The sequence below is a fragment of the Prenolepis imparis genome, unplaced genomic scaffold (assembly GCF_030444845.1).
Source record: "Prenolepis imparis isolate NDT839.2.m4 unplaced genomic scaffold, iyPreImpa1.0 SCAF_1, whole genome shotgun sequence".
Classification (NCBI taxonomy): domain Eukaryota; kingdom Metazoa; phylum Arthropoda; class Insecta; order Hymenoptera; family Formicidae; genus Prenolepis; species Prenolepis imparis.
In genome coordinates, this window is record NW_028141159.1 from 19,019,066 (window position 1) to 19,043,339 (window position 24,274).

At 32.9% G+C, this 24,274-nt stretch overlaps 1 protein-coding gene across 7 annotated transcripts in view; it reads right to left on the reverse strand.

Moving 5' to 3' along the window:
• Cher (filamin A protein cher) overlaps window positions 1-24,274 on the reverse strand; it is a 49,073-nt gene that overhangs the window by 12,722 nt on the left and 12,077 nt on the right. For 2 of the 7 annotated variants that reach the window (XM_083035887.1, XM_083035896.1), the window contains exons 4-18: window positions 21,768-22,111; window positions 21,371-21,498; window positions 20,938-20,952; window positions 20,194-20,332; window positions 19,303-19,587; window positions 18,847-19,163; window positions 18,168-18,594; window positions 17,694-17,909; window positions 16,963-17,350; window positions 14,908-15,477; window positions 13,570-13,914; window positions 12,765-13,378; window positions 9,221-9,519; window positions 5,777-5,915; window positions 181-403 (exon numbers count right to left, since the gene is read on the reverse strand). In XM_083035887.1, coding sequence (XP_082892013.1) covers window positions 181-403; window positions 5,777-5,915; window positions 9,221-9,519; window positions 12,765-13,378; window positions 13,570-13,914; window positions 14,908-15,477; window positions 16,963-17,350; window positions 17,694-17,909; window positions 18,168-18,594; window positions 18,847-19,163; window positions 19,303-19,587; window positions 20,194-20,332; window positions 20,938-20,952; window positions 21,371-21,498; window positions 21,768-22,111 — 4,449 coding nt within the window. Of the gene's footprint in view, window positions 1-180; window positions 404-1,909; window positions 2,122-4,736; window positions 4,811-5,776; window positions 5,916-9,220; window positions 9,520-12,764; window positions 13,379-13,569; window positions 13,915-14,907; window positions 15,478-16,962; window positions 17,351-17,693; window positions 17,910-18,167; window positions 18,595-18,846; window positions 19,164-19,302; window positions 19,588-20,193; window positions 20,333-20,937; window positions 20,953-21,370; window positions 21,499-21,767; window positions 22,112-24,274 lie in introns of those variants that run through there. The other 5 variants (XM_083035903.1, XM_083035912.1, XM_083035922.1 and 2 more) reach the window with 5 other exon arrangements.

The window sequence follows — 24,274 nt, forward strand, 5'->3', positions numbered from 1 at the left end:
ATATATTTTTTCTTATGCTTGCATGCGACATACATGCTGCTGCAAAATTCTCGATGGTATTAAAAAATCGTTTGAAAAATATTATTTTCTAAACAAAAATTAGTTTCTTTATTTCAATTATTTTCACGAAAAAAAATTTTTGAGATATTGTATTTTAAAGATATTTTTCCAGATACTCACAGATAACTGTGCCACCGCTCGCAAGAGGTAGTGGGATGGAATTCAACCGGATAACGTTGAAATTCTTCTTCGATAATTCCTGCTGGCTGCTGCGTTTTGTGGTGACAGTAGAGCTTTCCTGTAGGGAACTGCGCTGCTCAACGACGTGTTGATTTTGTCTCTGTCCTGACTTACGAGCTCGTTGAGTTTTGTGCGTGCTATGTTCCCGATATTCTTCGGATGCCTGAAACATTATTAAAATTGAGACACTAATTAACACTATTAATATAAATATTTTTCTCTTTACATCTTAGATTGTAGATAATTACAATACTTTAATAGAGAAAGAGAAAAAGAAAATAATCTATAATGTTATTATACATAATTGATAATTATCTTAATTATATTTCAGTAAAATATACAATATATTAAATCGATACTACTTATCGATATTTCATTTATTTTTATAAAAAATGCAGATTTTGGAGAATTGCTGTGTAAATAAAAATGTGACTGGGTTATGATGTGATAAAAGCGTGTGTCTGGTGACAATGGATTGTAATATCACATGATATCGCATAAGATATTTCAGTGCTGGAGCGGTGCCAAGCATTAAAAAAAGCTTTCTTTTTCATTTTTTGCGGGCGTTAATAAAATTCTTGCGAAATCTTCACAGGAAAGAGGAGCGCAGGAATTTTCGAAATCGGGAGATGGTGTACGTTACACCTCATTACGATAGAATCTACGTATTTCGATTCTGGTCGCAAGCCAAAGTGCGATGCGTGTAAAGAATTTATTATGTAACTTAGACAAGATTATTGCAAAATTCTCATCATAAGAAGTCTGTGCGTAATGAATTTACCTTAGGCTAATTCGCAATTACGGTAACATTGAGCTTAATTATATTTTGTTGTGGGCCAAGTTACATTTTAGTTAGTTTTAACTGATTATGGTAACGACATTTATTTAAATAAATTTTAATAAATTAACTTTAATAAATTATAAAAGAAAACAATTATCAGTTACTAACATAGCTCATAGAAAATAGTTCTTACAGAAATTATTAATTTTCTTAGTATGCCATCAATTTAATAATAACTGTACATTATTAAAAGGATAATCTTTCATTATTATATGTATATTTTATTGTATATTGTGTATTTCATGTCTTTTATTGTATATTTTTTATGTGCATAAAACTCTGTTTCATTTTTTTTCAATCAAAACACTTGCAAAAGCCAATTCAGTAGATTAAAATATTATTTCTCTCCAGAAAATTGATGTCAATTAAAAGATATGAAATACTACGCGAAGCATATCAAGATGCAATATTGCAGCTGAAACCAAAATTAGCTTTCGGGGGAAGATACCGAACGTACTACGCAAATAGTTGCTTTCATGGTGCAAAATATGATGCGGTGACATCAAAGTGATATCACCATAAATATCTCTTCCTTAATTCATAAAAAAATATTAATTAAAAATATATATATTAATTATTTATTTTTAATATCATATTTCTTATATAAATTAAAGATGAAAAATTAAAGATTCTCTTTTAAATCCTATATTATAGAATTCGTTTCCATCTTATTTTTCCTCTACCTATTAGCAAAGTTACATAGCAGTAAAAAAGCTGCTAAGAGCAAAACATTACTTTGTCAACTAAATTACTCAAAAATTCGTGCTATTCCTTATTTTTTATTAGAAATAATTAGGATAGTTTATCGCGACCACTCATATCACTCACTCAGTCCGCGGACAGTCGCGACAGTCATAAGATCGGTGCCATATTCTAAGCCTCCCGAAGATCCGCGGTCGTTTTTTGATCCCTTTACAAGGGATTATTTGATCGATTGGTTGCGTGCCTAACAACCAGCTGTCACCTTTCACCGATTTATGAGGAAACGTTCTACGTCGGTGGCCGACACGAAACTCGCGCCTCACTGGTATCCAACCGGTAATTCCGGGCACAATGCTCAATTTCATGTACCATAATAGCTACCCCCCTAGGCTACCAACCTAGCCCCCACTCAACCACATTACAAAAGAATTAAGAATGCAAATAATCGCGACCAGGATGCGATATAAATATAATTGTAAATCTATAAGTGACAGCTGATGAGACAAGATATTACCAACAATTGAAGAAAATCGATTTTAGAATTATAAGAGTTTGCAAGATTATATTTGTAGGATTTTCACGGAATAAAAAAAATTACTGGATAATAAGTTTTAAATAATATAATTAAATTAAAATAAAAATTAATTTAACATAATTGCCAACATAATTAAAAATGTAATAAAAATGTAATAAATAAATGTATAATTTATTGTAATAAATGTAACTTTTAAAAGAGTGCTTATAGAGAGAACAATTATAAATTATGAGTCTTGTAATTTATAATTATAGTGCTTAATTATATGTTAATTAAATGATGATATAAATTGACAAAGTATATATGTATGAGCTAATAATATTTTAAATATATAATAAAATGTTCACGAAAAATTTTAAATACGCAATCATATAAAGGACAGTGCATTTGGATAAATTCCAAATATAATATTACGTTTTGTTTATGACCACAGTTCAGCTATATTAAACTGACATTAAAGCAAGAGATTCACAAACCTCTCCTACGGAATGTTTTATTTATGCAGTTATCACATAAACACTCCAAGTGTATATCACTGTTTTTCGGGTTATGACATAATCGCATTAGTAATAATATATTTTATTATTAATATATAAAGATTGTCAAAATTGCTTAATTTTTTTTGCTTATCGAAGAAAAATTGGCTAGTTAAATAAACTAGCCAATTTTTCTTCGATAAGCAAAAAAAATTAGGCAATTTTGACAATCTTTAATTATAAACAATCGCAAAAATTATTTCAAAAGTTTTTAATTAAGAGCAATTCTAGGACAAAAGCAAATAAAATAATGATAAATATCGACGTAGGTCGATGAGAGAAATATGTCGTACAAAGCTGCCTTTGTGAATCGTGGCACGTGGTTTAATTTAACTCGCGGTATTAATTCACTCCCTCGTCTCCCTCGGCCACCCACTCCGTTCCTGCTTATAAATTTGGGAAAGCCTGAGTCGCACTCGAAATAGTCTAGGAGCTCTCGCTAAAAGATGGACGGCGACGAAACACGTATTGGATTTCAAAATGGATCACAGCTTTAATTTTCAGAATACAATCGATGTCTCAACGGTACAAACATCTTACTAAATGTCACATCTTACAATAGAATGGTCACCAGGCACGTCGTGAAGAGAGTTATGATGCGTGATATGATTTCTCTCTTTCTCTCTGTCACTCTATGCAGGCAATCAAATAAACGATGCATTAAAATAAATTTCTTGTAAAAATACTCTCTTCTCTGATTATCCTAAATTCTTTCTATCAATCTTGAAAAATAATGTAATAAAATTCATTTTAGTTTTTCTATATTTTAAAGTAATATTATTTAATTATTATTTTTTGTTTCCAAATATAATGAAGCAAAATATTATTCTGAAAAATTATTAAAACAATATAATGAAATGTAAAGCAAAATATGACAAAAATTTATTCTTTTAACTTAACTTTTCAAACTATTTTTGATAATACAGCTTTGAATTACGCTTACAACAATCGAAAACAGCACTATGAGTGAAATACTTCATTCGATCAATATAAAAAAAGCAATGTATCTTGAAACAATTATTTTTTTCGAGCGTTTAAATTTAGTATAGGCTAATTAAGCAAGTATCACAAAGCGTTGAAGCGACCGCATGAATATGCAAGCATTTATATCACCGGCTTCTACACTGTTCTATACTTCGTAACACTTTGCTTCGCGACGAAGTAATCGGATCTCGAAATAAAAGCAGATAAAAGGTGATAAAAAAATCTATAAAAATAACAGGAAGATATCAGAAAAAATAAACTTTCTGAGAAGAGAAAGAGAGAGAGAGAGAGAGAGAGAAATGTCAGGCTATATTAGTTTTCCTCTACTGGCAACGAAAAAAGTCGATCGAATAATGTCTGACCACATTTGACTGTTTCTACTGATTTCTCCTAACAAGTAAAAAGATTGATAAAATAAATAATGTTTGATTATTTTTGCTTTGTCAGTAGAAAGAATTGAATGGTCAGATATAGCATATCTTTGTGATCAAAATATTACTTTAATTTATATAACATTTATATTAAAAAATAAAATGAGAAAGATTTTTGATATTTAAAATATTAAATATTCGGGAAGCGCTTAATAAAATAGCATTAATAAAATTTTTTTGTAGCTTTCGACTTTTAGTTATAGTTCCAGCACTTGCGATCGGAGGCACTTTGGACCACTTGATGACGAAAGCACTCACACGCGTGCGCACACACAGGCATACATACACAGTAGTTAGAGGAAGTCCATGCACGTGAGATGGGGAGGGATATACATACTCCAAGACAGATATATAGCGAGAGATTTATATGCGTGTGTGCGCGCGTGAATGTTACTTGGAGAGGAATTCGTGTTACAGCGCGACGGGGTCCACGGGGGTGATAAGCGAGGATTCGTGCGATTACGTGCCGGCGGATGCGGTCCCGATGAGCCTTCGCAGTGGACTGTTTCTCTGGAGACTACGCGACAATATCCTGCACTACGTGTTGCCTCTATAGTTAGATACACCTCGCGCCCCACCCACCCCGCAGCTCGTCGATCCGGGCATCCGGATCGGTATCGAGAAGACGTGATTATGAGGAGATACATATGCTGCTGTTCATGCATCATTAGTCTTCGTCTCGCGATTCTTCGAAAAGAGTTGATGCTCGTAAGATGAAACATTTACAATCACCCACGTTGGAAGATAAAAAAGATTTAAATTCTTTCGTTCCATGGTGACCGCTTGTTTTTTTTTTGCCATAAGTAATCATAGTAATTAAAAATTAAAAAACATTTTGATAAAGTTAGAATTAAAGATCGATTCTCCAAATTTACGTTAAAGATCTGCTAAATAAATATGCATAATTTTTTATACATCTTCTTTCTCTCTGTGTGTTCACGTCCTCCCTCTTTTGTACACGTAATATGAATTTTCCAGAGTATTCGTGTTTCATCGTAATTAGTACCTAGACATGTTTTAAAGCACTATAGCAATTTTCTTTTAATATTTAATTAATTTGTATCATTTTATAATTATTGAATATAATTATATGGTGCATCATATCCTCAAAAAGGGATAATAAAGAAAAGATTTCAAGTAGTAGCAAGCTACAGCGCTTTCATTAGCGCACGCTTCACGGTCTAGTTTCATATAATTATTCCATATATCATTGCAGATGCAGAGATGAACTCGATACACATTTACTAAGACATTTTGTGGTATAAATAAATGAGAGGAAATTCGAATGTTCTACTTATAGAAGTTCTTTCGTATAATAAATATAATGTAAGTATAAAATAGCAAGAAGTTTTCAAGAAAGTTTAAAAAAAATTAATTTAATAAAAAATTTAATAATTAATGTCAAATATGATAACGCTATCAAAAGAATTTTGCAAAATCTTATTTCGCATGAATATGAACAATAAATTATATAAAGTTTAAAATAAAGTATTGTGTGTATAATTACCGTGAAAGTATAGAATCCATCAGGCACCGGTTGTCCGCCAAATTTGATGCTGAAGGTGTAATCTCCGGCATCAGCGACAGTGTAGTAAATGTTAACTGTGCCATCACCGTTGTCTTCTATGTCAATGTCAACGACTTCGCTGAAATCATCGACCGAGACGTATTATTCACGTATTAAAATATAGAACAATCCATTCAAGAAATTTACGAGTAAATTTTCGTGATGTTGCGCTGCAATTTCATTCAACAATAAATCATGCGAATATTTTGATAGTTTCTTATGATTTTATTCTTAATTATTTGAATTGTTTTCAATTTTAAATAACATAAAATAATTTTTTAGCTATGTGATAAATAAACTAAAAAATTTCTTTATACCCTTGATGAAGATAAAATTCACAGTTATCACACAACTAAAATTTTTAAGTTATATTTTAGAAAAAAAAAATATATTGTCACTCATACATTCTGATTTAAATGACAAGCATTTTCTTCTTATGGCAAGAAACCACAAATCTGTTGATAGATTATTAATTTGTGTTAAGGTAATGTATATAACGCATTAAATTAATTCCGACATTTGATATTGTCTATAAGTTTTTTTTTTGGAATTCGTTAGATTCGTAGACAATTATTAAACTTTTAAAAATTTGCTATTATTTGTTTTTTTTTTTAAATATTTTTCTTACATTAATTGAAAACTTTGATAAGTAATATAAAAAAATAACAAAATCTATTTTCATCAATGCTATCACGTTCTATTTTGTAGAAATATAAACAATTATTTGTCACAGAACATTGTCTTACATAAAATATAGTTTGAAAGTGATGTTTATTATAGGAGACTAAACGGAATGTGGCATTTTGTCATCTGGTATACACGGGATAAAAACTTTGGCCCGTTCTGAAGTGTCTTCTTGATAAAAGACACTCACTGCCAACTTGAACAACGTAGGATAATACGATGAATTATGAGATAGCAGCTGTGCGTGCTATTCTGTTAGCGTTCAGAATGCATTTATAGTCGATCAGATTAGTTGTAACACATTTTTGCAAAAAGAATACATTGGTTATACGTGAATAGTATGCACGATATATGTGTAGGATAGAAAGTGCAAGTCTCTCTCTAGAAATCTCGAAATACGATCACGAAGGACATAATCGTACAAATTCATAACACTATGTTATCTCCAACTTGACATTGCGATAAACAAATTTCATCATAAGAAATATTAGATAGTAATAACTTAAGTTATTTTATATCATCATGCGATTTATTAATCTAATTTTACGCTAATAATAATGTGATTAAAAATAATTTAAATTATGTCGTCAATGTCATGGATTTTGTAATTAATATACTTTTACTGTATAAAAATATAATAAAAATTTTGGATATAATATTTTGTAATTCTTCCTGTTATATTGAGAAAGAAAAACTTTCGCTGAAAAAGTTTATTCACGAGATGATTATGCGATTATCGTACGATTATTGATCATAATGATGATTGTCAAATAAAGTATTGTAGAAATAAATTTAATTTTTGAACTCAACTCAACTGCTATGACATAAATTAACGAACAAATGATTTTACAGTCAAAGCAAGTTACTTTACGGCAAAATTCCAATGTGGCTCCTTTTCAAAGAAAGAATGTAAAATGATTTATAGTTTGGCATCAGCTATGCTAATTAGAAGAATATCTAGTTCATCTAACCTACTTAATTGATGACTAGTATAATATAAGATAAGCTATTGTATTAAACCGCATCATGTGTTTTTTTAAAATTAACTTTAATATATATATTTCATAGAAAATTAAATAAAATGTAATAAGATTTCAATTTCCATAACTTATATGTATACGATAATATAATAAAAATACAATAAACGCGAAACTAAAATAAAATAAAATGTAAAATAAAAATTAATCAAATAAATAATAAATAATAAATATACAAATATACAAAAAGTATATATATAAAATATTATAAAAAATAATAATAAAATATATAATATATCTATATTTTAATTTCCGAAAAATTATTGTTGCAAGAAGTGAATTTTATAAATACTATCAGCAATATATATCAATTATTGCTGAAAAATGATTTCTCTCTTATATACGTTGTTATAAAATAAATTTTAATTTTTTAAAAATAGTTATTCGACTTTGAATTCTTCACCGTCGGAGCACCAAGTTTTATTAAATATTCCTAGAATACAGATTCGTTCTCGGATTAAATCAAACTGACATTTAATTTCAAAGTTATAGTACGATAATCAATGGATATTGCGTACGACCAGAGATGCGCAACGAACTACAGACGTGTTATTCCCTCGTACATGATGTTCATAATGGCAACATGCCATGATCCTGATTTCTCCCGAATTTGTTACAAGATTTACGACCGACTAGTCATTAACATCTTTACACTCTAACTAAGTACTAATCCTGATATACTGTTATTAAACATTATTGTATACAAAAACATCCTGTTATAAATATAATTATAATTATTTAATCGGCATAATGAATTTTATAATTTGTCACAACTCTTAACTTGAAACCGCAACGATAAAGTTTCGAAAATGTGTTATTTATTATTTGAAAAAAACTAGTTGATCATAACTATATGATGATAACTATATGAAAGAATAGAAGAAATAGAAAAATACTTTAATATATGATTATTACTACTGTATTATAAAATTGTATAACAATAAGCAAATAATTTCTTATACTTACTTTGTTTAATATTTACTCAAAAAAGAGTAGCATAATAAAAGAACTCTCTTGAAAATTCACTTGTGAATTAAAAATAAATAGATCGCGATGGCGCGACATATTTAAAATAAGATGGAATTTTTGTCTGGAATCTTTCGAAGATTGAAAAACACAAGTGTAAGAAATGCGGTAAAAATATGAACCGCTCTCACACAAACACAAGATCAATTCAGATATGAAAGTTATAACTCATGAAAGATATTGTTAGCAAGTAGAATAATTAAAACATAAACATATTAAAATGAACATTTAGCATGTTAAAATATATACGCATCTCATAAATAAGCAAACAAAAAAATAATTTCTTATAAATCATTTTGTTTGCAAAAATCGGACACATATATTAAAGGCACACAAAATTAAAATTAAATAAATATCGAAATATTTCCGTAATGAAATATTGTGTAAATACACAATATCAAAAGAAATAATTTTTATGTATATGTATATGTTAGTCACAAATGAATCGGCAAAGATTTTCAAAAATACATTTACATATCTCGTATAATACACTATGCAATAATGAATTAAATCTTTGATTTGATTCACAATAACATTTTTGCGAGAGTGAAATTTTAATATCCTCCGCAGTATCTTCTGCCACTCTGATTCATCTCTTCCGAAATAACCGGATTTAAATTGAGCCCGAAGTACTTACCTTCCGGAAGTGGAGCGGATGCGGCAGGTCACTGCACCACGGCCTGCATTTTCGGTATCCACGGTAATGCAATATTCCTCACCCTGAGCCAAAGTGTGCTGAATGCCCTCTTTGATCTTGCACTGGTCCGCCTTGCCGGTGGAAACACTTTGCACGTTCACCGGGCTGCCTGGCACTTCCTTACCGCCGTATTTCACGTTGACCTTGTAGCGGCCGCAGTCATCCGGCAGATAGGTTGCCTTGTATTTACCATCGCCGAGATCCTGCACTTCTACTCTGCGCGGCGATTGATCCGGTCCCTGAAACAATTCAAATTATCATTAATAGTAAAATTGCAATTTATTAGTCGTTTGATCGGCGCTTGACAGTCAATGTATCTGTTTGTCTACAAAGACTCACATATACCTATTACACATATTGAATGTGTAAATACAATCGACTTCACCTTCTTCCTCTGTTTGTATAGTGATTTTGCAAAGTAAAAGCAAGATTCTGATAGGTATACTGGTACCAAAATAATTTGAGAAATCTTTCAAGATGATAGGTCAACTTTTATTTTGGTAATATTGAAAACAGCAAATATAATATTTTTAATTGGAAGCAGCAAATATAATGTTTTTAATTTAATTTAATATTATTTTATAGTTAATATTTTTAAAAATTTATATTATGTTATAGTTCACTAGTGGATCCTGACGTCGATAATAGGGAGGGGGGGGGGGGGTTTCTGCAAAATTATTTGATTTAATATTTTTGGTTTCATGCTTAGCTTTTACTCCAGGATCAACGACGTCAATAGCTCTTTAACGTTTGTTTTTCTTTACTTATATTTTTTAAACGGATTCAGCAAAACTGTTTCTTTTAATTTGCAAGGGGGGCGGGTTTCCCCCCCCCCCAAGATCCGCCAGTGTATATATATATATATATATATATATTATATAGATATAAAAAATTTCTCGCCTAATTATTTTCATGCAACGAAATTATCTCATTATTTTGTCCTATGTCTGACTTAATCTATACTTAATTCCTTGAATGCGTAATGAGTATAATTTACAGTGTATCTTATGCATACATATTGTATATATTATATATAGATATAAAGAATTTCGCCTAATTATTTTCGTGCAACGAAATTATCTCATCATTTCGTTCTATGTCTGACTTAATCTATACTTAATTCCTTGAATGCGTAATGAGTAATGAGTATAATTTCCAGTGTATCTTATACATACATATTGTATATATTATATAGATATAAAGAATTTCGCCTAATTATTTTCGTGCAACGAAATTATCTCATCATTTCGTCCTATGTCTGACTTAATCTAAACCTAACTCCTTGAATGCGTAATGAGTATAATTTACAGTGTATCTTATACTTATATATATATATATATATATGTGTGTGTGTGTGTGTGTGTGTGTACATATATAATATAGATATAAAAAATTTCGCCTAATTATTTTCGTGCATGAAATTATCTCATCATTTCATCCTATGTCTGACTTAATCTAAACTTAACTCCTTGAATGCGTAATGAGTATAATTTCCAGTGTATCTTATACTTTTATATATATATGTATATTATATAGATATAAAGAATTTCGCCTAATTATTTTCATGCAACGAAATTATCTCATCATTTCGTCCTATGTCTGACTTAATCTATACTTAATTCCTTGAATGCGTAATGAGTATAATTTACAGTGTATCTTATACTTTTATATATATATATAATATATATATATATATATAAAATATATATATATAAAATATATATATATATAAAAGTATAAGATACACTGTAAATTATACTCATTACGCATTCAAGGAGTTAAGTTTAGATTAAGTCAGACATAGGACGAAATAATGAGATAATTTCGTTGCACGAAAATAATTAGGCGAAATTCTTTATATCTATATAATATATACAATATGTATGTATAAGATAAACTGTAAATTATACTCATTACGCATTCAAGGGGTTAAGTTTAGATTAAGTCAGACATAGGACGAAATGATGAGATAATTTCGTTGCACGAAAATAATTAGGCGAAATTCTTTATATCTATATAATATATACAATATGTATGTATAAGATACACTGTAAATTATACTCATTACGCATTCAAAGAATTAAGTATAGATTAAGTCAGACATAGGACGAAATGATGAGATAATTTCGTTGCATGAAAATAATTAGGCGAAAAATTCTTTATATATATATAATATATATATATATATATATAAGAATAAGATACACTGTAAATTATACTCATTACGCCCAAGGATCCGCCAGTGATGTAATTGATATATTATATTTTATTTCTTTTATATATGTACATGTACATATCTATGTATATGTATATGTATATATTGCTTATATGAATATGTAAACATATATATGTATATGTATAGACGTATATATCTATGTATATAAAAACTTACTTAAAAAAAAAAAAAAAAAAAAAAGGACGCTAAATACGCGCACCATAACAGTAACAATATAACAATTTTTTTAACTGGCGCGTGTACTTGGCGCCTTTTTTACTTTTTTCATAGTAATAACATCATTGCATACTATATGCTAATAATGATAATGCTAAAGTGAATAAGTGCTTAAATGAATAAGACCAGATATAAAGGATTATTAAATTTTGGTTGCCATTTTTTAATGCATGTAATATATTTTAATAAAAATATAAAAAATAATATAATAATAATATATAATAATATTTAATATAAATATTTAGAGAGAATAATATAAAGATTTGCACAACTTGTGTGAGATTAAAGTAATTTTTTAAAATAATTGATCCTCTCTCTCTAGAAGGATTGCAATTTCATCCAGAAGGTATTCAATTTTCCTTAGATGTTTCAAAGTGTCGGAGAACTGTTTCCTTGCAATTGCTCATCATCAGCTTCCGTAATAATTATCGTAGGCTTTCAAATGATTAAAAAAACAAATTTAAATAAAAAAGAAAAAAAGATACATTTAATAGAAAAATATATATATAACTAAAAGAAAATAATAATATAAATTTTAACACAATTTAAAAATACTTGTGTTACAAAGTCTCTGACATTTGGCAGGAAACATTAAATTATAAATTATTATATTTATATTTCCTCAATATACGTAACACTTAATTTAATACAAAAATCGAAAATATTACAAATTTTACGTTACAACTGATCTCAGGTATTATTTTATCTAATCAGATAATTTTTTAATAATTGAATTTTACCAATCTGCTTTTCTATCATCATATGAGATTATTTTCCTTATAAAAATCACTTTACACAAAAATAAAAAAAATTAAATCATTGATATCAATAAATAAGCTTTGATTTTGTGAGAATTCTCTATGTTTACTTCTCTCGTATTTATTAATTGATTATTATAGCTTTAATTATTATTTCTTTTTAATCGTATAATATGTAGTTATCTTTGCAAGTGCACTTTGTTATATGAATTTGTTATATATTTAAAATGTACAGTATCAAAGCAAAACGCGTTTAATTGATAGCATTACTCACCACAACTTGAACTTCGAGATCGCCGTATCCAGCCTCGGAAGTGTCCACGACAAAATCAGTGGGGAAGGAAGCAGTGCAGACGGGTGACACGCCGGGACCCGACAATGTCACCTTGCTGGGTTCGACGGTGGGAAGAACCTTTATCTTGTATGGACTACTATTGATGTCCTCGCCGTCGTAGGTCACACCGATGTGCACGTTACTTCCGGCGGGCGGTGGTTGATACGTCACCTCGTATAGACCATCGCCTTTGCTCTTGATCTGCGGCTTTTGCGCTTGTCCTTTGTCGGTCGACAATCTGACATCCAGTTGCGCCGCTTTCGCGCACTTCGATGTGTCTACAGTGAACTTGGCGGGCACACCATCGCGTACCATCTCCGGTTGTAAACCGGGCCCGTAAGCGATCACGTTCTTCGCTTCCGAGTCCGACACCACCTCGATTTTGAACGGCGAACCGGGTATATTCTGCTCGGCAAACTTGATGCCGATCTCGTAGTCGCCGGGTTCCGTAGGAACGTACTCGACGGTGCAGGAACCGTCGTAGTTATCCTTGGCTTCGACCTTGACTTCTCCGTCACCAGTGATCGACAAACCCAAGCCGCCATTACCAGCCTCTGAAAGAAAATCGTACACACGTGTCACTTCTTCATCAATTTTCATTTTCAAAAGCATTTCCTACTCTATATTAATTTTTCTGAATTCTCAATTATGCAATAAAAAAGTGCCAAATTAAACCTATTTTTTACTTTGTAAAAAATTATTAAAATAATGAAAATTTATCCGATCGAAATGTTGATTTACAAACCTTTGGTTTCCACCGTGAAGTGGTTCGTTTTATTCACGATGCCTTTTTCCAATCCGGGACCATATGCGCGACACTTGCTGGGATCAGAACCGCGTTGCACGTTCACGGAGAAAGGCGAACCTGGGATAGGCACGTTGTCGTAGAGAATGTCAATGGTGTGACAGCCCTCCTCGAAAGGCGTGTAGCTGACGCGATAAGTGCCGTCACCCTGAGGGATGATAAGCTTCTCGATCTTCCCACCACTGGGATTGCTTATGGTGCACGACACTTTACCGTCATCTGTTTTCGATTTGGCGATGTCTCTCGTGTCTATCGTGAATGTCGCTTGCTTATTCACATATAAACCTGCAAGATGCGATAAGGCAACATGAGGGAAAATACTTAAAGGCTTCTTTCTACAAATGCACTCATGTTGAATAATAATTGCGTTTCTATGCAATTTTGTCATTAAAAAAATTGTCTCTAAAACCAATTTTATCACAATCAATTTATATTTTGAAGATATAATTTATATAATTTATAGAATTTATAGAATTTATAGAATTTATATTGAAGATATAATCATTCTCAAATGTGTTTTTATTACAAATCATTAAATGCACATTATCACTAATCACACATTTAAAATATCTAGCTTAATTAAATACCTATTATTTCAAACAAATAAAATATATATAATCATATATATATAATCATGAAAATTATTTATTAAAATGCATAAACATATCTTGTAAAATAATATATAAAACATAATTGCAATCTCTTTAAGTTAATAACTAATATAAACAATCAAGATAGCATATCATAAAATTATTTATAGCATTGGATTTTTTCACTTATTAGACAAACTAAAAATGAGGCCATGATTGTAGAAAGAAATAAGCTTTACAAATTTAAGAAAATGTTTTCTACACACTTTCTACGAGCATGTCTTCAAGTATTTTTCTAGCATTCACAAATATCTTATAACACGTGCGCACGGTAAAAACTCTACAGAAGGGGATGGATAATCGAGAAAAGCATAGCATTACAAAAAAACACATGCATCGATATACATATATATTAGATTTCGCAACGCATCTTCAGGATTTTTCAATCTCTTTTTTTTTACGTAGAGCAATCAAATTTCTCTCAGATACACGCAATAAACATGCGACTTGTCAAACAGATCAACTTGGAAAATTCATTCATTCCACATGCAATCGTTCAAATCACCCCTGCAAAATCCTGAAACGCGTTAAGAAATTTCTTCGCGCAAATCAGAGATCAGCAAATCATGGCATTCTCTCAACTTCCAAAATCGCAAAACGATCTCCGTGCTGACGTCCGTAACGGTACCGTGTGGCTGGATGCCGTTCCCGGTGACTTTGATCTTGGAGAGGTCCGTGTCCGGTACGATAATGGCCTGGAAGGGCGAGCCCGGCACGTGCTGTTCGTTGAAAGTGATGTTGATACCGTAATCGCCGACCTCGGTGGGCAGATAGGCGACGGAGCAAGTGCCGTCGCCGTTGTCCCTGCAATTTATGGCGGCCTCGCAGGGACCCTCGACGGTCACGCCGAGACCACCCTGGCCGGCACCGCGAGTGTCGATCACGAACTCGGCTGGTTTGTTCACCACGCCGTGGGAGAGACCGGGCCCTGAAGCCCGCACCTTGGTCGGGTCGGAACCGTGGACGCAGGTGAGTCGATAGGGCTGCTTCGAGATCGGTTCGCCGCCGAAGCTGATGCCCAACAGATACTCGCCCAGCTCGGTGGGCGTGAAGTTGACCAGGTAGCCCTCGTGGGTCGGCACCACGTGCGCCTTGACACGGTTGCCGGACGGTGTTGTAATCGCCACCTGGAAGTCCGCCGCTCTGCCCGCTTCCTGCGTTATCACGCGGAACTGCTGCAGGCTGTTCACCGGAGCCGCTGCGAGGACGTTTGCGGGTTCTCGTGGTGAGCCACGATGCGCGTCTTTCGCTTTTTTTGTTTGCGCGACGGGACCATGGCCCGCATGCGAGCGAACATCGCATCGATTTGCCGGTGAAATCGCAGAGAGGATTCAAGAGAGGTTGCAGGAATTGACACGAGAGTAAAGATGGATGACCGTGATAAAGTCGTCGAAAAATTCAAACAATTAATTCATTAAACTCTGCAATTCGTGGCAGAAGACCGGATATATCATATCCATTAATCCTTCTCTTCTAATTTCGTATTCTAATGAAATACATCAGGATAAAATAGAAATTTTCACCAGCAAAGTACGACGGGACGTTCGTCGCGCGATATTACACACTAACAGTTAATTCTGCATTGAATCGTGAGGGAAAAAAGCTGTTTGCTACATACACAAGCCCGCAATGTGCGTGTAAATTAAGCAGAGCATGTTCCAAGTATAATAAGACGTCGCGCGATTATAAAACATATTTCAGATAAGAATGCATTTAATTAGAACAGATATATTATTTAGCGCGTGCAGAAATAATTATTTAGTATTTCTGAAAAAAAAACATGAATAGATCTTTCGAACACATGATTATTCGTTTCGAATTTTATATACCTCATGGAATCAAACTGTTACGTTTCTCCGCGAGATTCCAAGTAAAGTTTACATGAAAGACGCAACGCTTAGAACATCGAAGCGTAATATTTTTAGAAACGTGAAACTGTGTGCGTGTTAACTGTGAGGAATCTGCGAGCGCGGTTATAAATAAACTATCGGTTTGCGCTCCAGTGAAACATCTATCCGCGAGACCTTGGCAGCGCGTATCTCGAAAATCTGGGATAAATGTCTTCGTAACAACTCTAAAGATCCCCGAAAAGAATGTCGGCTATAGACCATGAGACGGGAATTATTTTTTCATGAAAGCGCAAGGTGATTTATTTTCGAGTTGATGCATTGCCAGTATATATCATTCTAGTCAAGTGAAATATTTTACTTTAAGTATAAAACTAATCACATTCATAAATTCTTCTAATCGCATTCTAATAAGTTATCAAAATAATTCGCATTATATATTAAATATTAAATTAAGTATTAATTATTAAATTAAATTTATTTAAATTTAGTATATATTCTATATAATATTTTAATAAAATATCAAATAAAATATTTTTTATCTGTCAACGAGTTATTATAACATGTAATAAAAGATTGCTAATTATGCAATATATGACATCAGGTATAATGTTTTATTAAAGTAATTGTTTACTATGATTTCAAATGACATACTTAAAAAATATTTAACATAATTCTTGTAGAATACGACACTCCGTATATTATTGTGGTTTGATCTTGTTTTGCAATTAGTAACATATTTATCAAATAATTAATTAAATTTTAAATAGAAATAGATAGCGTATCGTAAAGTCGAAATATTAGGCAACATTTAAAAAAATAAAAATTGTACTCACTCGGTTCCAAGCCGTCCACCTTGACCTTGGACACGTCCACGTGAGGCTGAACGTTGACTTCAATGGGACACTGGGGTACCTTCAGACCGCCATAATTGAGATTGACAGTATAGTTTCCTGGTTGAGGTGGCATGTAATCTACGGTGTACGTGCCATCTTCGTTATCCGTAAGCGAAATTGGAAGTTCCCGTTCTTCAGGCGACAGCAGTTTAACGTCCAATTTACCGGGTCCAGCCTCTCGACAATCGACATTAAAATGCGTAGGAACATTTGATTTCACGCCTTTCTCGAGACCAGGACCGAAGGCGGAAACCATAGCCGGATTCAAAGGTGAAGCTATTTTAACCCTATATGGAGATTTTTTCGTGGCCACTTCGCCATAATTTACCTGAAAAAAAATATTTTTGAGAAAATTAGCAAATTAAATTAATATTTAAACTTATCAATATAATTTTAATATTTTTATGCGTTATTTACTTTAATTTATATGAAATAGTCGATTTCATTTTGTTAAAAAATTTCTTTGACTATTTTAATTTATGGTTTAAAACTATAATTTATTTTACAAACGTGTAATTAATTAATAAAATATAATATAATAATGTCTCATTAGAATAATTGGTGAATATTTATTTGAATTTTATATTACATCAAAATTATATTAAAGTTGTCTCAATCGAACAAATATAATAACATGTAACACTCAACTTTTTAAAAATCAATATCCTTACCATCACAACATGCTGTGAACTTGACGTAGGTGTATAATGTACTTGAACAGTTCCATCTCTCTTGTCGTCTAATCTGAGAGGAACTTCCCTTCCGAGAGCATCTTGGATAGCGACTTCCAAAGCCGCATGACCGGCTTTTCTCGCGTCCACCGTAAAATGCGTCGGTTTATCTCTAGCAACGCCTTCCGGCTGAATTCCTGGTCCATGAACTTCAACCTGCAAAACAATAATATACACAATTCGCATATTTATCTTATCACGCAGATTAATTAAAACGGTATATTATTAATTCGATCAATATTGAGTTTATCAAATACAAAAACCGTAATCTTTTTTATTGCATTGATGTATAAAATGCTTCAAAATATGCAGAAAATGTAGGACCAATACATATACAAATTATACAATACAGATATTTAAAAAACTGTCAATACGAAAAACAGTAAAGACGATACAATAGAAACTCAGATTTACCTTTTCCGGATCAAAGTCCGTCTTCGGTGAGACAGTCGCAATGTAAGGCGACTTGGGGATGTCCTCGTTATCGCAGAGGATATGGACCGCGTATTGTCCCGGTGCGGTAGGCAGGTAAGAAACGTCGGCGGTTCCATCGCCATTATCATTGCACTCGATCTTTGCCTTGGATGGGCCCTCAATAGAGAAGCCAAGGGCGCCGGTCTCACCGTTTGTATCCACCGTAAATTTCGCCGGATGACCGACAATGCCGGTGTGCAAGCCTGGTCCGAAAGCCCTGATGTTGGATTCCTTGTAAGGACCAACATTGACCTCGAAGGGCGACTTCGGAATTTCCTTGCCGCCATATGTGATCATCACCACATGACGGCCTTCTTTAATCGGCGTGTAGTGACATTTGTAAGTCGTAGCGTCAACCTTAGACATTCTGGAACAATTTTATGCCGTTATTAATAATCATAATTAAAGCACAACATTATACGAAACACCGTGTTCTTTTTTCCATTCTTTTTTTTTTTAATTTAAATAAATCAAATTTTTTACAATTTGACGTTTGAAAAATTATATAAAAATAGCAAAGTAATTATAGAAACGAGAGATAAACAACGCGACGCATAAATCGAAAAATAAAATTCTACGGAAATAGTAGTACTTGCAAATCGGATAATGCTAAACTTACTGCACTGGTCGATTAACACCTCCCGGGCCGATCACGCGGATATCCGGTATACCCTCACCAGCGTCCTTAGTAAGAACAACAAAGTCGGCGACGTCTTGAACGCGAACGCCGGTAGACAACAATCCTCGTCCGTATGCTCTGCATTTTTTCGCATCGGAAACTGGTGCAATGTTGACGCCGATGGGACTTCCGGGTATGGGCTTGCCGGCAAAGAAAATATTGACGGAATGCAAACCCGTCACTGGCGACACGTATTCACATCTCCAGACATCTGGCGAGGTCTGGCGCAGTTTCACCGGCACCGCTGTTTTGCTACCCTGCGATAAAATCAACAAAAACATAACAATACTTGAATAAAATAATATTTAATAACGGTATAGAATAGTTAATTGTTTGTCCATTATTTTTAATAATACAAACAATGCAATAAATGACATCGCAAGGTCTTATTTTTACCTGAGGATCCAAGATGATGACTTCCGGCACACCGCGACCAGCATCCTTCGTAAAGATGTCGAAGAAGGTAGGTCTTTGCACCACGACTCCTTCCGGTTGCAGACCCGGTCCGCTCGCTGTGACTTTGCTCGCATCACCGGCGTGTCCTTCGACATTGACGATGTACGGACTCTTCGGGATCTCTCTACCGGCGAAGAGCACTTTCACTTTGTGCGGACCCTCCGTCTTCGGAGTGTACGACACCGAGTATGTTAAGTTCCTGTCCTTGTTGAATCTGATATCAACCTTGAAAATACAATCGAGATCATCAAGATACGCGCATGACAAAAGCATATGAAACAACGAAGATACACGACATGACGTTCGTTCAACTTGCACAATATCATGCGAATGCTTATACATATATATATTGAAATAATACATAATAGTCAACGCGGTACACAAATAGCCATTGCATCACATCGTGTCCACGTTCTGCGGCGTAATTATCTTTGATTGTGATAAACATCTCTCGACTTCCGGCCTTGCGCTCGACAATAGGCGCCGTTAGCACGTATCTACTTAATATTAGGTACGGTATACAGGTTGCCCCGTTTTGAATTTGAAAAATTTGGAAAGAAATCTATATTTCCAATTTTAATATACATTTACATTTAAATAATATTTTTTCTCAGCAAGTTAAAATATCTTAATAATTAAGTCAAGCTTTTTAAATATATATATATATATATATATAATTATTAAAAAGTTTATTATTATTCTTCCGATCAATCTTTTAAGAGGATACATGTATTCTCTTAAAAGATTGATGAATATTGCATTTAGATTTATAATAAAAAGTCTTCAACATTTCCTTATCGTTAACAATAAATGCGAAAAATTAATCCTTACCGGTAGTTTGTTGCCTTTAGGATCGTCAACGATGACATCGACGTTACCCTTGCCAGCGGAGAAGGTTTCCACGGTAAAGTTAGCCGGTGCACCGACGATCGGACCGGTTGGCTCTATACCGGGACCATAAGCGCGTACTCTGTATAAGAAAGAACCATGAGAAAAGGCGACTTCCGAGCACTGATCAGCCAGCGGGCGCAACGTTGTTACATCAATACGTTAAATAAACTCATTTGCCATTCAACGTTACAAGCGTTGTTCTGTTGCTACAGTGATTTGCGCGATTTGCGTTGTTCTCTTCTAAACAATAGTATTGCAAGCGCGTAACGTTTTGCAAAAAACTTGCGTCCACTCAACTATCCGGTTAGTCCAATTCGGGGCTTCCCGTAAAACTTTCATGTACACGTATATGTATATACAGAGAGAAAGTAATTAAAGGCATTATAATATATTTATCCGTAAAAAGTTTCTAGGAAAATGTGTGGAATGATGTTGAGCGCTAATTAATCAAACTCTCGCTCGTTTTCTGTTCAACAAATTTGCAAATCGTAAATTCGCCAGCCGCGTACTATCTTCATCTACTCTATCAGGCGCTTTTATGTACATATATATATATATATACAAAGTAGCGATTAGGAATGTGGTGGGTTAAGAGATAGATCTAAAACGCTACGGTCAAGGCGGCGAACATTAATTGCGTCAAAATCGTTATACGTCAAAATATATGATTATTGCGCGACTTACCGCGGCGGTGGGATGCTGCGACCGAGAAATGAGAAATAAATTGGTTAATTAATCACAATCACTATACCAGCAATCTACGCGAACACTTTATTTCTCATATTTTTATCATACGTGTTGACACGCAACAAGAATTGGAGAAAACTGTCTTAATATATAGCGCTGATTGCAGCACTTCGAAATTTTTTACAACGATATCTTAATAAGAAACAAAAAAATTATTATAAATTGTAATAATTTATTTACAATTCATAGTAATTATTGTTTTTAATATTTAGATCATTATACTCATTATTTCATAAATATTCTGAATTGATAATAAAAAAAAGAATTACATTCAATTATTCAAGAGATATCAATGTTACTTTTCAGCTTTCTTGAAGACCATTTTAAAATGTACAAGTAATTTGCATACAGTAATATAGAATATTCTTACCTATTTGGATTTGTGCGAGGACGTAAAGGTGCGCCTGTCTTCAATTTTGCATGTGGATATTGCGACAAGTATGTCATCATTGACATCTCATCGATATTTGGATTTACCATCTCTTCTGGTTTAATGAGCTGCAACAAGAATGATTTATAAATATAATTCACAAAGCGTTTCGTATCAAAAAAATTAATTTATAAATATTCTATTATATATTTCTTTCTTTTTTAAATTTCTATGCCACAAATTTAAAAAAAACATTTTAATACACATAAGTCATATAACAGAGAATTGTAATTAATTTTAAAATAATTACAATTAACTTTTAAAATAAATACAAAAATAAATACAATTGACTTTTTTATCTCGAATAGATTTTAGATTAATTAGTATTATAGCGAACCTGAGGAATATTGAGCCAATCGTCGGCGAGGCCCATCGCCTCGGACGCATTCTGGATCGCATCCTTGGGATTCCAATCTTGCCAGTCCGGACAGAGACCAGGTGCGACAGCATCAACAAGAGCGCCCACCGCGCGGCCGTCGTTCCAATCGGAGGTGAAATTCGTGATCGGCAAATCCGGGACTTTCGATTGAATCCAGTGCATCAGTCTTTGCTTCGGGGTAGCGCCCTTGTCTTCGCCGTCGTCGCCGTCCCACATGGGCATAGAGATCGAATAGTGCAGGATCAGGGTCCATATTAGACCGAGGATCAGCTTCAATTTGCAATCTACGATGTCCGAAGAATCTGCGAAATTAGAAGAGAAATTAATCTTTCGCGCACAAGTGCGCTCTTAAATCATATTATACACACTATTACCAGATGGACAATGTCGAAATATTGGACTTAATTCAAAAATATGTTTACGAATCTTTCCTATCTTGCGTCTCTTTACATTCGGCAATGCTAGATTATTGTTCATCGATCACGCATATAGAAAAATATATATTTACACGTGTCAGAAAAAATTATACATTATGATATTATAATATTTTGTAGAAATTTTATCCTCATTTTAATTCTATAAAATTTATGTGTAGAGTGTAGAGGATTCTCATGCAGAATTTTTATTTTGAAATTTCATACAATTCTAAATACTTTATTTTTGAGTAATAATTTATTAATAACTAAGTGAGTAACTTCCTTTCTTTTGCGAGAAGAAATTCCATTAAGTTTTTCCTTTCTGTTACGTAAAGCCTTATTATTCATCCGCACATCTATCACACCGTTCAATTACATGAGTAAGAAGAAGTGGGCGTTATTAAAGAAATATTTTTCCGCAGTTCATTTATGGAAACAAGTCGCTGCAGTCTTTCACAATGTAAGCTTCGAAGATACGCTAACGAAAAGCGCAATGCATCTTTACGCAATAAAAGTGCTAATAGATATCCTCGACGTAGTGATTCATATGTTGAGCAATCGCCAAATAATCATAAATACTAGCAGAATCTTTGAATTTTTTGCGAAATGATATAAATTACGATATTATTTTAACAAAATCGCAAATTTATATTCAAAATAAAAAATTAGAAAAAAAGGATGAAATGTATCACATATAGCATAAATTATTAAAATATATAAAAATGCCTAAGTAATACTTTATTCTCATTTTGCCAAGAAAACATAATCAATTCAGATACAAAGATCATACTAATCTTGAGAGAGAGAGAGAGCACACTTGATCTGGATTTAAATAACATCATAAACAGATCTACGATTATATATACAATCATGCATAATAGAATCATTTATACGTGCCAAGTTACTTGTCTTTCAATATCAATGTAAATAACAGAGAAAAGCTTTAGTTTTTAGTTTATCGACTAAATATGTGATCTCTAAAATGATTAATCAAGATAATTATAATTTAAAAAAAGAGATATAGCTTTCTTTTTTGCGTCAATATTTTTTTTTAATATTCCAATAATTCAAGTGTGTATGCAGTTTCGCGAAAAGGAAGATTACGTTTTATTAGAATCGTGCAATAATCGTTATCTCATTTTCTTGACATATCATAAAACTAAAAAAAGCTCGTGATTATCGAGATCTTTTAAAAATATATATGTATAAATAACACGTGAGAGAGAGGATGCATTCACTCGTGCGAATTTAACCGAATCTGAGCCGCCTCGGCTATTTTTGGCATTTAGCGGTATTCGACATTGTCTCGCAGTCGATGTTGTACGTGTGACGTGGAATCGCCACTACTGTGACGATTCATCCCAACTATTTTCAGCAATTACCGCGAGCTAACCGAGTGATGTCACCAAAACGTAATTAATGCCGTGACACGCGAGCCAAGTGCTGGCTAATTCACCCTGTGACGCCGAGCCCCCGAGATTCTCGAGAGCGTTCTTACAATCTGCCACCCACGTAAATGTTACAGCTTCGTCGTGACTAATAATTTGAACTATCAAGTGTAATGTCTTCATATCAAAGCTGTGTGATCAAAATAAAAAAAAAAAGATTTCTTCCGTAGAGAAAGAAATATTAAATATTATTTTGATACGTTGTTATACCTTGTAGTATATATAAAAATAATATATATAATAAAGAGCAAGCACATTCAAAAATACATAGTGTTTTTAAAATTTAAATGTTGATAGATTTTAATATACGATATACATCTACTACATATATTTACATTATTGCATAAAGAAACAGGGGATTATGCCCTTTGTAATGTTACAAAGGCGCGACACAGCATGAATAATATGCGTGAAAAAAATGGGAGTGAAATTTAAGATGCTCCTCTTTTGTTTGAAGACTCGAAATGAATACCCATTGTCGAGCCTCTCCTTGAATCGTAATTCATTTGACCGCGATGTAGAAATGCATTCGCAAGTGCACGAGAAACTCTCTGTACACGTACTAATTAAGAGCGTGTGTGTGAAAAAAATGACTGTAAAT